Source organism: Sipha flava, unplaced genomic scaffold (assembly GCF_003268045.1).
Source record: "Sipha flava isolate LNK unplaced genomic scaffold, YSA_version1 177_pilon_pilon, whole genome shotgun sequence".
Lineage (NCBI taxonomy): Eukaryota > Metazoa > Arthropoda > Insecta > Hemiptera > Aphididae > Sipha > Sipha flava.
The window spans coordinates 74,693-92,843 of NW_020272091.1; the positions used below are offsets into that span (position 1 = coordinate 74,693).

Genomic DNA, 18,151 nt, shown 5'->3' on the forward strand with positions numbered 1-18,151 from the left:
TTTGTACAACATAATATGCTTGCACATAGGGATAAATCATCAATATAATATACACGTATACGCATAGCCATTGTCGTCTTGTTGATATATAAATTATAATATACCTACGTCACGCTGCTGATACTTTGTTCGAGCTCGTGTCATATTATTATTATTATTATTGTTGTTATTATTATCATTATTATAAGTGGCGTGCGCGAGACGTATTGCCCAAACAATCGAATTATTGTGGATATTATTACTGCGTACGTCCGTATAGCGGAACAAATTGCGCATTGTTCGGGATACACGTACACGTAAATGTGTGTACACATGCACACAGTTATCGATTATATTCATCGCTGTAACAGCCAAAGGTCCGACCATAGATGTGTGTGAGATGTATAAAATAATATACTTAAACGGTCGTTCCATCGGAGTACCTAATAAATTATTAACTCCGTTGATGGATAAAGCGTCAGAATCTATTTAGTCGAAAATATGGTCGTACACATACGCTACAGCGCCGTAGCAGCCAAGAGGCGTACACAGAGTGGTGATGTCTCGCAATGCTGATCTCGAAATTTTCATACGTGAACCAAGTATACATATAAATACAACTTTTTTTTTTTTAAATAATTTTTTCTTTTAATAGTTTTATCATTTTTTATTTTTTATTTCAAGCTCCGTGACACAGAATATTTGAAATATTTATACACAAGTCGAATACCGATTACTTAGGTAATTAATTCCGATTATTTAATAACCTTAAACAATGAATTGATCGTTCGACATTTGTTTTTGTGCGATGTAATGATCTTTTCGGATAAATGTTTTGTTCTATGATATTAAAAGCACACGAAAGAAATAAAAACAGTTATACAATTTACAAGAAAATAAGAAGGGATAAAATTATAATTTTTTTTTACAAATGTGTCGTATAGTAGGGTATAACTTTAAATTATATGAAAACAACACATACTAAAATCGACGGAGAAAATCAGTTCTCTACAGAAAAAAAAATTTAAAAAATATACCCAGTATAGAATAAACATTTGCAAAAATCGTCAACATCAATTTTGACGAACTGCAGTCAAAATAACATGATAGTAGTGTAAATAAAATAATATTGTAATATGATTGTAGTATGATACATGCATTTAATATATGGCGCGATTGAATTGGCTCTCAAAATCAGATAGTCAGTAATTTTTCATTTTCATTGGCTCCCAGAAATTTACTATTGAATTAGATCTTTGCAATTTATTTTGTATATTCATTGGTTACCAAAATATTAGAACATCATTTTGAGATGCTAAATCATATACATCAGACATATATTTTATACAGACGTACAATTAAAGGAGAACAATTTAAATATTATTAAAACTAATTTATACTTACCACCCGCAAGTGCACTGGCATTTGAATTCAAAAATCATTATTATAAAATACGAAAACCGATATAACAGCATTTGTAGCAAGCATTTGTCATATTATAGCTCACGTAGAAGGTGTTAGAAGGATTGAGATAATATCTAAATGTAATATTTATTTTCTCTAGTCATGACATTTTGACTGTAAAAATTAAACTTTAATCTTTAAACAATAATTTTTACACAATATTTAGGAGCCAATTCGTATGCGCCCCTAATATAGTGTAGTGTTTATAATATAAACTTTATAGAGACCAAAGTTATTGTTAATTTAATTTAAATTAAAATTTATTTTGTTTAAAAAATTAAAATCATAAACGATAATAATGATTAAGGGCATACATTACCTAGGTAGATATGTGTGTGTATATTTACATACACGATGGGTCATTCAACAGGTTAGGTTGTCATCGACAAGTCGAAATTAATTCCAAATTCGGTAGCGTATTTCAGTGCATTAAACGCGCACATAACGCTGCAATGGTGTTTTATTTTAAGGCGAACACTACATGTTAGCATTGTTTTCACTCGATTATTATAATAATACACTTCCGTAAAAAATAACACGTTCGTGTCGCTTGAGTTTAATATGTACAAGCGATATGAGATTCCATATTTTCACTTAAAGTAAACGCGTCATCCCCTTATAAATACATATTATTTCAATAATAACATATTAACATACATTATAACAGTATGCGTATAGTGAGTCTAGGGCTCGTACGTACATAAAACTTGATCCTTCTGAATTATGTATACAACATTCCTTACACACACACATATTTATATTTATATATTGTATTATGTATTTATAGGTGTATACGAAACGTATTGATGTTCGTAAATCCGGAACATTGATTATACGCGAACGCGCACGTAGTACGTATTACTCGTCTATATATGTATATAATATATATACATACTTATATAATACTATTACGCAGTCAAAATGTAATGGAGAAAATTCCCTACAATAAATAAAAAGTATACACATAATATAGGTGTACTGCGCACAGGTATGTATTATATCGTTTTGAGTTTTAAAAAGACGAGATGGGAAAAGAAAAACACGGGGAACATTTTCATCAAGTTTGCAAAATAGCATTATATCAGCTATATACTATATTATTTTTATTACGATGTTATAAACCACCCACCCACACACACACATAGGTACATTCTTGTACATGTTTCGATATAAATATTAATTACATCATAATATTTTAGTTTATTTATTTTCTTACACACACATACATATATGTATGTAAGGATATACTATAATATGTATAATGCACCTATATATGTATATATTATAAAATACAGTTATCTTATAGTCATACTCGTCGTGGCAGGTATTCTAAAAAGTATGTTATACAATAAAAAAATAATAATAGAGTTATTAAAAAGAATGTAAATTATTATTATTTTATTGATTTTGAACAAAATTTACGAATTAAATTGTCTTGCTTGGGCATGTTATATTATGAATAGTTATCGTGATCACAGGACAATTTTTTAAATGACGTAGTTATAGTTGCCTGTAATGTACGTAAATAGTACACAGATAGAAAATACACGCGTGACACAATATTATAATAATATATATAAAATGTAATAGTGGTCAAAACGAGCCGTATATAATATATCAATTATAATTATGATATTATTGTTATATATATTATACTAGTCTGAACAAAAAATACGATCATCTACTTATAATAATACGTACCGTTGAAATATTATTTAATATTATATAATCTTAAACCGAACTAAATTTTTTGTAAGCCTATCTATACAAGTGAATATCTTACAGTAAATATTACACATTTTGTGGTCATCGATTAGAAAATGAGAAAAAAAAATACAATACACAAATTGAACAAATATAACATTTCATCGATGGGTATACGGGACAGACGTGGAGCGAGGAAGGGATGACTGTGATTTCGGAATGAGCGGTGAAACGTCATTATATATGTTATGCGAGTATAGTAAATTTCGGCGTGCGAAAGATATGTTGTAGTAAAGGGATACGATTTTCGAGTCATGTCACACGCGCGCGTACACACACACACACACACACACACACACACACACACACACACACAAAATACACACAAACATACACGCGTACTGTAGTATACATCTGTGTGACATATAGGTTAGGTATACGAGTGCGAGATAATAGGATTGTTTGGTAGAGAGTAATGAGAAAAGGGGGGGGGAGAGATAGGAGTGTAGAGATATTATTACCACTTGAAATGTTCTTGTGGCGGACAGTCTTTTGCGCTCCCGCACCATTTAGTCTGCAGCAAAGGCGGACACTGCCGACCAGCTCCTCTCGGGTGTTTGATCACTTCTCGGCGTCTCTGCATCTCGCCGATACCGCACGACACGCTGCACGCACTCCACTCGGACCAGTCACTTAGCCGGCAGTCCCGGTACTCTGCGGGCAACAAACCACCCGTTCATTTATTCAATACGTACAGTATATTTATATATTTCTGTGGAATATAAGGCACTGTCTATAGGAGAAAATATTAGAACGGGCTAAATAATTTTCACTATACTCGTGTTTTGTACACGTGAGAGAAAAAATACAGTTGAGAATACACTAGGGGCTCGTGGAGTTCCACGAGCACTTATTTATTTTATTATATTACTTGAACACATCTGAGAGCGGTTAAATCCCTTTAAACCCGTCCGTCTATCCTTTTTGTGCCACCAAAATGTTTATAAGCACCAGCTGGTATTTCCGAAGGGTATGACGATTTGCATTAATGTGAAAATACAAACATTTTGCTATCGTATAACTAAAGTTTTAATTTTTTCGGACGGAAAGGAGCTAGGCTATAGTACTCATATTCGGATCGGATTCTATAGCTTAATATACTCGTATGACCGTAATATTACATGAATATATGTGGAGCTGTAGCCAGGATTTAATGGATACAAGAATTGTGTCTGTGTTCAAATTGTCAAATGCGAAATTCTTTTAGCCGGTGGTTAACGACCCATTTAAGAGAGGAAAAATCGGCATGCTCAAAGCAGAATAATAACATTTTAGAGGCAAAAAAAATGTTGGTAAAATTATAAACTACTTCTTTGTTGTTGTGTAAAAGCACAAAAATTATATACTACCACTAAGTAAATATTTATATAAGTTTTGAATATTCTCATTGTAATATGACAGTGGGTGGTAGTAAGGAGAAAGTTTGAAAATATTTTATTTGGTCGTTAAGTATGTATAAATGCGCCACTATCACAATTTTTAGTACAATACGGAATACAGATTGGAGCAGTTTTGAACTTTCATACAATATTTATTGTTTGATTTTACTGTTTATACATGTGATATGGATAAATTGAATTTCAAAAGACATATTTGGCTCATTTTACCTTACAAAAAAAGGTGTTATAAATTATTTTAGATAGAAAGGTATTCAGAGAAATCAAGTCTGAATAACCAATATATTCAATATATTCATTCGAATTAGTAATAAATGAATCATAAAAGCGTCAAAATAAATTATAAAAAAAAAAATCTTATAATATTTTTGATAAACGAATTAATATATTTTTTAAAGTTTTTTTAAGCTACAGTAAAAACTATTCAGTTCAAAAATTACATGTATAGATTTAGTACACAATTAAATAACTTAAGTTATAAATAATGAAACATTTAAATATTACTATATTTGATAGAAAAAAGAATGAATATTAATAATTATAACAATAGGTGGTATTATAAAGGTGAAATATAGATAATGGAATGAATCATTCATATTATCAATATGTTATTATCAATTAAGGAATGGATATAGATGAAGTTAAATATAATTGCTTAAAGAATTTCGATAATAAAACTATTAGCGAAGTATTAATAGATTTTAAATCGTTGAGAATTTTCTTTAACTGTTTATCCTACGGTTTTTTAGTTAGGTGTTCAGCACCAAAAATAGCAAGTACGTGAGAAGTGGACTTAGGATTTGAACTTAAATTTGTATTTAAAGGATATAAAGATTTGTGTTTTTGTATGAAAACCGGATTGATATTCGCAGAGTGATTTAAATAACGGGACGAATACTTAAGTATGATCGAGTAGCTTTGAAAGAGAATTTTATTTATATCAATCGTACTTGATAACGAATTTTTGAATAATGTAATATCCTTTACGTTTTTAACATAGATCGGAGGAGGGAGAGTTGTAGAAGGACTTACGTGTAGCTGGTTTGAAATAGTATTATAGATAGCACCTGATGAGCTGTTATCACATAACGCGGGAAACATATCGTTATTAGAATCGTCTTCAATTGATAGAGCTGCAAACCAGTTTGGTGACGTGAATAACTTTGGCTTTTTATCGTTGTGTAATGATGAATTTACGGTCGAGAATTATGATATAATACGCTTGATATTTGAAATAGAAGAATCATAGGTTTTTCGACCAAATTTTGGAAGAGAATCACTTTACCATTGGAATTGTAAAGAGTAGAGAGTTTTTTGGTAATATGTATTGGGATATCACTACAGTGTTAGTTATAATACTGAGGTTCATTTCCATAGCCCATAGTGTGCGTAATGACGCTTTCCTTTAAACTTTTCACTAACAACGGAAAGTACATCGGCATACGTGTGCACTTCACAAACAATATGTATACTAAACATAATCTGTATTTTATATACGTTTGTTCACAAAAATCAATCGTTTGTTCATAGAATTTTGAATTTAGGTTTTAGACTTTGAATATGTACGTTTTAGATAACAATAAGACTTTAAAGCTACTGATACCTTAATTAAATTGAGATAGTAGAAATATTTAGGATTAAAGTATTACATTTTTATCCAAAATAAATTAACAAATTGTTCATAATCATACATATTACTTAAATGTAAATAGTTTTTGATCAATGAACTTATCACGTCTAAGGTTAAGTTCAAGTTGATTCTATTCAACAAAGTCGTTTACGTTAAACCGTACTCATTTCAAAATAGTATGCTTTCTAGAAATCCGTTGAAAGGAATGTATTTTAAAAATGTGAAGTAGTGTCTATACATAATATATTAATCCATATTAATCTTAATTAATGTTAACCTATATTAAGGATGTACGATAAAAAATATCCGAATAAATAGGAACGTAATTTTATAACATAATGTTGATCAGCCAGTCTCCACCGACGGTAATATACATTCGGGATAATAATTAAGATAATTTATCGTTAACGGACAGGAGGGTAGTGCATTCTCGTCATCAACTCCCGGATCCAGCCTAGAATAAGTGTTTACCTGGTTGTTCCTCGTTCGACTCCACGAAACCAATAATGCATTGTTAATTAAAGTAATAATAATATCATAACGTGTAATTAATTATCGCGATCACTCAACCCCACTGGTGCGGTCGTTTTGTTATTAAGACAACTAAAACTTATAAGAGGCACCACGATTTCGTAGCTGCGATAACGTGCGTAAGTTAATACACCGGTTCAAAAAAGTTTTCGCTCGCTCGGACGAAAACAATACTATTATTATATAATATATTATTTGACGCAAACATCAATCATTATTCTATAATTAAAGATCGGATTTTGCATAAAATGCATGTTGCTATTTTCAATATTATACACATGCAGTCAATGAGTGTCTTAGTATTTTATTTTAAGTTATGTTCGTTATTTTTACGGAGGTCGAACACGAACTGTTGGAGAAATTTTTATTGATATTTTTCATGTATTATTACTACATAAGTTTGTATGTTATCTCCACTTCATTTTGATATACAATTTAGCAATTAATTCGTAAACAATGTCTATTGACTGTATATTATTTCAACCAACATTTAAAAAAAAAGTAATTTATTTTTATTTTTCTGGTATTCAATTACAGTAGATATAAATGTATTTATAAATAGGTAATCAAATATTGGCATCGTATATGTTCTTACAAACATTTATTTGAATATTTTTACAATTTCTAAAATTTTTATCATTTCTATAATTTAACAAATTACACTTCCGTATTGCATATTTGCATCTTATTTTTGTTTTTGAAAATTTTAATAAAATTAATAAATAATTATCACTGCAAAATTAAAATCGAATATAAAATTTAATAAAAATTGAAATTTTATTTTGAATATTTTGTATTTTTTCTTGCATATTTTATAATTTAAATTGCATATAAATGCGGTCTTTTCTGTATAATTCTGTTTATTATAATTTATTATAAACATATTATACAGTATGTTCGATTAAATAATTTATTATATTATTACGAAAATAAGATTAACGAAGTGATATATAATATAACGTTTTTAAAAAAAGAAAGTTTTTTGTGTTAAAGTTCAAGTGAACATTTTTTTTCTTTACATTTCTTTGCATTTGCAGAAAATACAATTAACGAGTACGCGTTTTTTTTAATTAGTTTTCTTTTTTGTGGGATGCGTTTCTATAAAATGTAAATATAAATTAAGTATCTATAGTACACAGTTTCTTAATTTTTTCTCTTTAACGATTTAAATACATAGAACTGATGTGAATTTACACATACACTTAATCATATTTCTCAGTAAAATAATTTGTTATCGGATCTGATGATTTACTTTCAGATATTTTGATTAACAATCAACAGTTTCTGTTTAAACTAAGGATTATTTTTAGTTGATGGTTGTGATTAGAATTAAAAAACTATGAGCGTAAAATGAATAAATGTTACGTATACTACTGTATAATACTGTTGTGTATTCATTTACGTGATTAATTTTTCAAATATTTTAATAATTTTAAAAGTTAGGCTCAATATATATTAACGTAAAAATGTTCTATATGTCTCGTAATGTTTTTAATATAAATATGTATTAAGCATTAAATTCAATCGCAAATTAAGTATTATAATTGTTTTACAATGTTGATTTATAATTCATTTTAATTTTATATATTATATATAGATACATGTTTTTTTCCTTTTTTAATATTACTATCATTATGAATTTAATTAATATTTTAATATTTGTATCAATATTCACAAAAAAAGAAAAGAAAAGAGAAAAAGGTTATTAGTTAATCAACATGATTGTAAATCACAGTTGCTGTATTCATTTTTTATAAAGGGTAATACTCGCTTATTATACAAATAATAAAATCATATCTAAATTATTGACTTAACGGTTATCGCCGTTTTAAGTAGGCCCCTATGGTCATGTTCAATATATTTGCTAATATTTTTATGTTTATGGTTTGTTGAAAATAATAATGCAAAATAATCACTTGATTTTTTGTGAGCTTTCTTGTGTTTTCGGACATGATAACTGTCCAAGATGCTGTTCATCAACGCTTCTTTGTTGCCTTTCGGTATCAATACTGATGATGTCACATTGGCGACCAAAACTTTGTTATCGTTAACACTGTAAAATAAATATTTATACAGATTTTAATTTATAACATAGTTTTAATATGAATAGTACACATATGAAGTATACATCATAATACCTCATCTCAGATTATAATAATACATTTCAAAATAATCGTGCAATATTTTTTTTACATATCACTCAGCCTAACGACCAAACTCCACACAAAGTCTGGTATATATTTATACCTTAACGGGACCTAATTTAGCGAGTGTGATGTATGTAGTAATTTTCGTTAAAATTCTAATACGATTTCACCAAGAAACGTTTGACGTTATATTATGAAATATACTAATTGGATTGAAAGACTGACTTTTTCCATATTAATTGTATCTGATCGGTGCATAGTACACAAATTGAATAATAATTATAATACTATAACCAAAATAATTACAGTGTTTGTCACCTTTTATAGTTATTATACTCTTGTTCTCGTCTCTGCTGTTCCATTTCAAGTTGTACTTCACGATCACTATCGCTGTCACCGTTCAAAACTTTAATGACACTTTCTTCGATTTTTACTGTCGGGTCGGAGGCCTGTCCTCTACCGCCTAAAGATTGCTCGTATTCTTTGATCTAACACAATAAAAAAAAAAAAAAAAAAAACATAAATACACTGCGGCACAGATGAAAATTCAACTATATTTTATTAACACTGAAATTTTACTTTAATAAACTGAAATGTTGCTATTGTTGGTAACCGATTAAACTGTGGATAGTAGAAAGAGCTGGCTGGATGTGACGGATAGTTGCTTTTTATTCGGTATATAATGCCCTGAGGATCAGTGGGCCAGTTTGGTGCTGTAAAGGTAAACCCGTTATCACATCCTGCGTCCATTGGATCAGCCTAAAAAATGACATTGCACAATTGAAAACAAATCGTAAAATAATAAATGAAAATTAAAATTAACATTTTTAATAAGTAAATGTTCGCATTTCTGTTAGAATATGAAAACGTTAAAAAAATTGCAATAAAAATAAATGTCAGGATAGTATCATATATGAAATACATGATAAAATTACGATTAAATTATGAGTTAAATGTTAAAAGTATAATAAAGTGATTTCGCCTAAGAATATATTCTTAAATACTAGAAAATATTACTAGAAAATATTTAATTGTTCATTAAAAATGTTTGAAAAAAGATTTATTTAAGACACTATTTCCATAAAATTGGTAAGAATTTTCCACAAATCATATTATGGTATGCATAAACTAATAATTTATATTGAAATTGCATATTTTTATTTTACGTTATCTTATTAATATTCTTATCTTGTTACCATGAAGTACTTTATTTAAATACTATACAAGATTTTGCTTTTCTGGCATCAAGTAAAAATCGTTATTATAAAATTATTAAAAAAGAAAAAGAAAAAAATTATGTGTCATAGTCCGTATGGGTTATACAGCATCGATATATAGATATATATATATATAATTTTATTTTCTTAAACTTTATATACGTTACCGGATGGTTGGATTACAGCCGAGTCTAAATACAGTGCAGAAGTATGTACAACAAAATCGAGCAGATGACAACTTAAGGAGAGTCAGATGTTGTTTTTATTATTATTATTTTTTATTTATATTAATACTTTTTGACATATAATTAATTCTTTTTTTCAGTTCAAGCAATATAAGAATTTAGTAAACTGGAACTGTTAATAACAAATTTATAAAAATAGAAAATAATAATGTGGTCCGTATAATAATAATTAAATTACATATACATTTTAGGTTCTGAGTGAAATGAGGAATTTATTGGTTGTATTATGTTTTTTTTTTTTTTGTGTGTATGTGTGTTTGTGTAAACGATTTCGTCCAGAGGCACTGATTATCACAATCATAAGAAAGTTTTGTTAGAAAATGTTGTCTAGTTGGCATTTTAAAAGGGTTATTTTATAAACTTCTCAACAGTTTTCTAATTAGTTGCAAAAAGTTATAAAAATACGGCATAATAAATGGCATATCAGTTTTTGACAAAATCAATTTTTTGTTTTTTTTTTTTAACTAAAAAAATAATTATCATAGATACTTATGTGATATTTTTGATGAATACATATTTTAGCGTTTTATATAGTTGACATAATGTTTAAAAAATTTATTTTTATTTTAACTATTTAAAGAAAATTGAAATATTCATGTTTTGTTAAATTTTTGTCTAAAATGTCGATAAAATAATTTTAGTTTTATAAAAAATCATGAAAACATATTACAAAGTAGCTCATAGATTTTTATTAATGGTAAAAAAAATTTTTGGCAAAACGATAAATACCACTAAAATCCGATATATTTTTATATAAAAAATGCATTCAATTTTTCAGTTTTATACTTAATGCTTGAAAATTGGATACAAGGATTACAAAAAATAAAAAAATAAAAATGACTGGAAATTCTAAAAAATAATTTATAAGTGTAATAAAATGAAATGTTGACGAAATCAAATAACGAATTTCCATTTAAAACGATATAAGTTATTTAATTAAATACATTAAATAGTTTCAGAATATTTTAATTAAGTTTATGTTGCTAATGTAATAACCCAAAAATACAAAAAATAAAATAGGAGAAGTAAGGTGAGAGGGAGATGGTATATATGTGAATGGCGGCGAGGTATTGATGGGTTGTTACCTTCCTCCTTGTTTAAGGGAGGGATCTCAGGGTTGAGAAGGTTCGAGAGCCGATCAGCGCAATTATGCAGTCTGCCAAGCCAAATAAAGCAGCACTTACTTGTTGTACCGTAGACCTTCAGATGTCGATGTGAGGTTGAAAAAGAAAGGACAAATGCAGAATTTAATTGCACTAGAATCGGATACTCTTCAACACTTGTACGAATAACACAAGTCGAACGGATCAAAATTAAAATTAGTCAAAAATAAATCGCACGTATGAAGAGTTTATCTTATGATCGGTGCGCATGCACTGACGACCTAAGATCAAGAGCTCTGTGAAGGGTGGTGTGTGTCCCTGTTATACAGGCACATGCGGCGGCATGGACCTTGGGCCTGTCCTTTGAATGTAGGGATGTCAATAGTATTTATTGTTCGACCCGTGTCGTTCGCGCGGGTATCGAAGATACCGTTATTTATTTATTTGAAAAGGTTTAAAAATAACGTACATATAAATAGTATACATAATAAAATATTTGTGCCGTCTTTTACAGTCGAATGATGCACATCATTACACTAACAGCCACTTTAAATATTCGATTTTCCCGAATTTTAGATGCCTTTTTTTCCCCGTAAGTTAGAATATTAAAAGTTCAACGTACATCATTAAGAAATTTAGTTTTTCTATTACATTAACTATCTACAGAAATAAAAGCAGATCCATCTTGACTGCCTTCACTCAGAATCATTTTTCGAGATCAATGGCAAAGTGGTTCCAAGTTCATAATATCAATTCACCAATTCTTATATCTCATCCAACTGTGGAGTCTCACCCGACCTATGAATCTCGCTCCATTTTTTCTGTTTCAAAATATAGTATATATATTTTTTTTATTGGATGAACTATACAACACTATTACTTAACATTTTTTAAATACTTATAGTATTAATTAATTTATTATATTTTTTGTCGATAATTTTACTTCAGCATTTTTTTTTTGTTTCGTTCTAAATGACCGAGTTTACATTTAAAATAAAATATAAGAATCCGATCTCACTTTTTTTTTCTTTTCATTGGATAGCTTTAAGATTTACCAACTCAAATATATAGATAGATAATAGTAGGATTTATATTTAACGAGCTGAATTACCCGGCGTTGGTCGGAAAAATAATTGTGATCGTTCATTTTTTTTTAGAGTGTCTCTCGCTGTGGAAAAATGTTTGTATGAGCGTAAATCACCCAAAATAAAGAGTTATCTGACACATAAGACTCTTGACTAATAAAAATAAAAATAATAATAAATATCTATATCTAAATTTTTTTTTTTTTCAAGCCCTATAGATTTTTTGCATTTATTAAAACATAACTACACTAAATTAAATATTATGGTAACTAACTAAAAATAAAAATAAATTTATATTTATTTTTTTTTTATTAAATTAATTGTTTCAACAATTTTAGTTTTTGTTCTTTTAATGATTTAAACATTCAGTTAAAAATTGATAGGTCCATATGAATGTTAATAAACTACGAATAAATTGCCATACGAATAAATAAATAAAATATTAAAGAGTAGTAAATATTACAAACATTTTATGTTGAACACCAAGTTTAACACGCAGTCGATTTTATGTCTAAATTTCTGGATTACTACGCTCGTATAGAGTTGCGATACTCTATGATTTCCACGAGAATTGATTTGTGACGATGCTGTGGCGATTTCATGCACTTCAGGGTAATTTTTTTGATAAATATGAGTATGTTAATTTCGATATAGTTTTCCGGATATTCTTTTACTACTATTACATTATCTTTAAGATTAGTTAGTATGTACTTTTTTGCAACTTGTTTTATTTGATATTTTCTCACTTTATTGGTACACCTAGTATGCTGCTTTTTATTTTTTACCAATGGTACTGGAGTAGAATTTTGTGGAATGTAAAGAATTTAAACCGGTAAATATACATTACCGCTATTAATATTTTCAGTTATATGTAGTTTTTTACGGGAAATGTTTTTGTACCGAATTTTACATAAATATTTTGATTATAATAAACCTTAATTAAAAATAGGTAAATTCTATGTGCTTTAATCAATTCGCAAATATTAGAGTGAACAAAATTAATTAAAATTTCATGGGCATAATCGGTGAGGTGTCAACGGGCTGTTTACAATAATCTGTTTAATCAACATTTCAATATATTTTTAACGTTACTATGTATCTAATTACGCAATAAAAATAAATCAGTTTTACATTTTCTTACCCTATTTTTACACCTAGCATGGCGCTTATAATTTTGAATCGATGGTCGTTAGCATTGTAGTAAAAGTTTGAAATAAAAATAAAAATTATAACTGTTAATATTCTTAGTTAGACACAGTCTTAGAGAATCCTGTTTTACCAACTACCACAATCAAAAGTAAAATTTTTAATAATGGTTGTAATTACTTTATAATTTGTTTATATACTTTTTATACATAAAGATATTATTTTACGAATATAAAAATTCAATTTTAATTAAATAATGAATAATTACTATATTTGATAGAAAAAAAATACCATGTAGGCATAGATGCATACGGTTCATCAATATATAGCAGTACGACTGTAATATAAACATACCCTGAAAACTTCAAATCGTTAGCTATCATGCTGTTACGCTGTAACGTTATCAAGCTATGCATTGATTATGAATCAGTCAGTTAGAATTTCTTACTTTATATATACAAATGTTCGGGTGTAAAGTGCTTAAATAAATATAAACATTTACAATTTAATATTTATACGATGCATGTTTTTTTGATTACAAGAAAAACATTTTTTGTTTTATTTAAAAGTTTGTTTCCGTGTTAAACAAACATACACACACACACACACACACACACACACACACACACCCGTACACGTACACATGCATTATATTGTATATACTCACTTCTATGGTGATGCTGTCAAGCCAGTTGCCATTCACGCACAGATCAAACGAGTCAATGCCAATAAACCAATCCGGTGAGGGAATCATGCGTGACATCAATGACACCTAAACAAATAAAACACATTTTGTTTTTAGTATGTATAATATATATATAATATATCAGCGCAGCAAGTATATAAATACATTATAAATTCTTGGGAGATGAAGCGAAGGAATAATAATAATGGTATGACAACGATTTTTTCTTTTAAAAATTAAATTTTTTTTTATGGGTCAGTATATACTTAGTACTTGGTAGTAGTGGTGCAATTCAAAAGTTGTTTGGGATCGTATTAAGTTAATTGAAATCCGAAAACTGCAGATGGTACTATTTTTGTGTGTGTCAAACTTAAAAAATTGTCAAATACTTGAAATATTTGATAACTTTTAAACTCCAAAAATATATATCAACACTAGGAATTAAGACGTTCCAAGGAAGAAAAAACTGTGTTCATGTAAAAAACAAAGTTAAAACATAATATTAAAATTCGAATAAATATATTTTAAGTATAACTAAAGGTGTATAAATGTTCATTTAAACTCTAATCTTTTTTGCAGGTGAATTTTTCCGATTTAGTCTCGTTCAATGTATGTATTAAAAAATCTCGATGGAACATTGTACCCATAATGGTCCCTAACTAGTGTAATAAAATTAAAATGTTATCTTCTTTGTGAGTATTGCGAAAGATAAATTAAAGTAACGAGATTGACGATGATCACCTGCTGAGTATTTAATTTAAAGTTTTATGTTTTAAAATACATTATACTTCGCTGATTTCTTTTCATGCTTTGCACTATATCATATTATAGGTGCACTTATTTTAAGTTCAATGACGTGAATTAAAAATCCGAAATAAATTATATTTCAGGGAGAAAAAACGACCGAGGAGGGGAGGAACTTGTGAACGATTCTGGTCCGGTAATTTCGTTCGGTAGAATATGATAGAACGATTCTGTCATTTTTAGGTACGTGATATCATTATCACAAGCAAGTTACACTATTTTGCCAGATATGAGATAGCTTTTGTCCACCAGTGGAATTTGTTTCATGAATTCATTTTTCAAAATGTTGATGGTATACGTGTACTATATATTATAACGATAGAGTGTCTGTACATATGGGTTCACATACAGAGTGGTTACGCTAGTAGGCGTTTGGTATGCGCCTAATAACGGCACCTTACAGCCTGCATTATAATAAAGAAAAATTATTTTCCCTTTTTTCAACCGAGTAAAATTGCTTATACTCGTATTCCAGAGTATCTGGACAAAAGTTTAAACAAAAATTATTTATGACATTTTTGCGTAAATAATGAATAATTAACACTGATTTGGTAATATTTTACTCATCAATAATGTTGATCAGATATTTTAAATAATGTTACAAATCGTTACGTTGAGAATTGAGTAATATGAATCACCCTATGGTGATTTCAATAATTTCATATTTGAAATTGCATGTAAAATTACACAATTATTCATTTTATCTGCATATTTAACTTAGAAGTAATTTTTCTATTTTAAATCGAATATTTTATACAAATTTGAGTGTCAAATTATATTCGTGTCGATTTTAAGTAATGAGAACAATAAAATCAATAGAATAGAGCTATTTTAATCTTAAAATAATATTGAAGAGTACTACAAAGAAATTCTTTACGAATCTGAGAATAAAATTACTGTCCGCAAGTCCTACCTTAAAATAATGCGTTACACTGTTTATCCCAAACGATTTTGCGTATTCACAATCCATAGTGGAACATAATTGTTTAAAAATTGTAAATAGCTTTTCTATTAATCATCGAAAAAAAATCATCCCGAAGAATGGCGATTTTGTTTTGACGCTAGAAAAGAAAAGAAAAATATACTGCTTAATATATTATAAGTTGCACTAGTGTCGGGAATATTATGTGTGATATACGATTTTATTTTTCATCCTGTATGTACCTATATATGTATATATATCGTAAGCGACCTAAGTGAACAAACATATTAGACCACTACCACGTCGTATGTACGTGTTTGCAATATTACGAAAACGGCGTAAGTAACTTTTACGATTTCCCGGGATGATTCTCAGGATTTTCAATTATACACCGGGAATTGGATGAGCTGTGGCGGCGGTTGCAACGAGGTGGGTTGGAGGATTGATGTGGGGTAGAGGGAGGCAAAATGTCGGGTAATCGGCGGAAAATTAATTCCGTATATCGGTGGCGGTGGTAGCAGTGCAAAGCGGAGTGAAGGGAACTTGAATGAAAATAAACAGAACAAATTTACACTTGAACAATTGCAAAAACGGTGTAAATGTTCGATGCTTTTTTTTTTCTACCCCTGTGAAGTACGCACGCGTCGCACTGCTCCTCCGCGACACTGTATATATACCACCGTAATCAAATTATCCGTCGGACCACTCCGTCGGCGAGAGGGATAAATAAATTTAAACTCTTATTAAAGTTTTCAAAAAAAAAAAAAAAACCTTTGTAATTCTGTAAAACGAAAAATAACCCCACTACCTCAGCACTCTGTTATACACATCGTTATAAGATATATACGAGTACATATATACGTATAATTTATTAAAACATGTATAAAGACGTCGTACGCAGGATGATGTGTGTCGAGTCAGTTGCGGATTTTAATTATAACGTGAGGGAAAGGGTTCGTTGAGTCGATCGCTCTCCACCCTTTATACTTTTTTTTTTATAATTATAATATGACAGCTGGTACGATACCGACTCTTAGCCGGCCAGTCATGAGAATTTTTGGTTGTCAGTGAAATTAATTTCGGAGAAATATTGATTCCAACACGGTAATAAACGGTAGTCAAGTACAAACCATGTGTTCGGACTAAATTCAAGAAGCACAATCGATTGATTTTATTCAAATTAACTTATTTTGAAATCCATGGTGATTAAACAAATAGAAAATATTTTAGTTGACGATTTTGACAAAAACAAGTCTAAATATTATTGAATTAAGATCTAGTTCATTCCAGCGAGTGAAATTCGATTTATTTGATAACATAACATATATATATATATTCCTTAATCTATTTTTCCATAGGTTTAATATCGACGTTCAGATCTCTAATAATGTAGTAATCTCAGTGGACTTTAGTAATCAATTTAATCTGGCTAATAATTGTCATCGCTAGGCCACTTTATGGAATCTAATTGAAAACAATGTTTTAACAAATTGTTTTTAGTTTTTTGGTGCAAGTCTACAACAAAAGTGTAATGCAACAATTTTTTGGTTCAAAAATCGGCCACATATGGTACTTTAGAATTATCTTAGAAGGTTTTCTGTTTAAAGGAAAAACTGAAAAATTCCAAATTAAATATTATAATATTTATACGAATAAATTAATTTCGTGTATTATATAGCTTTAAAAAGTCTACGCAAATCTAACTTTAACTTATATTAAAAGCATTTTTTATTAAATATTAGTGACAAATTTTGCTTGGAAGTGTTATATTTATTCAAACTCATCATCATCACTGAATTCGACATGGAAAACGTATGACTGCATGTTTGTCTCGGCACTATTTCAAATTCATAACGGGACAATAAAACGGGGGATAAAAATGAAAAAACTAGGGAGCCATTGCACTCGCTGTCATCTCCAAATGGTGCCACTGATGTGCGTACATTATTCAAATGACTTTTAAGTATAAATAGGCACGCATGAATTGTAAGAATATAATAACATCAACTGTAGGTAAGTAGTACATCAATAA

The 18,151-nt window shown here is 28.9% G+C and overlaps 1 protein-coding gene across 1 annotated transcript in view; it reads right to left on the minus strand.

The window, feature by feature from the left end:
• Positions 1-2,494: 2,494 nt before the first annotated feature.
• The window catches only part of LOC112680545 (spondin-2), a 132,248-nt gene continuing 116,591 nt past the window's right edge, over positions 2,495-18,151 (minus strand). The window contains exons 3-7 of the mRNA XM_025550666.1: positions 14,376-14,480; positions 9,492-9,671; positions 9,231-9,400; positions 8,682-8,818; positions 2,495-3,861 (exon numbers count right to left, since the gene is read on the minus strand). Of these exons, the coding sequence (XP_025406451.1) occupies positions 3,665-3,861; positions 8,682-8,818; positions 9,231-9,400; positions 9,492-9,671; positions 14,376-14,480 (789 nt within the window). The 3' untranslated portion in view covers positions 2,495-3,664. The remainder of the gene's footprint in view (positions 3,862-8,681; positions 8,819-9,230; positions 9,401-9,491; positions 9,672-14,375; positions 14,481-18,151) is intronic.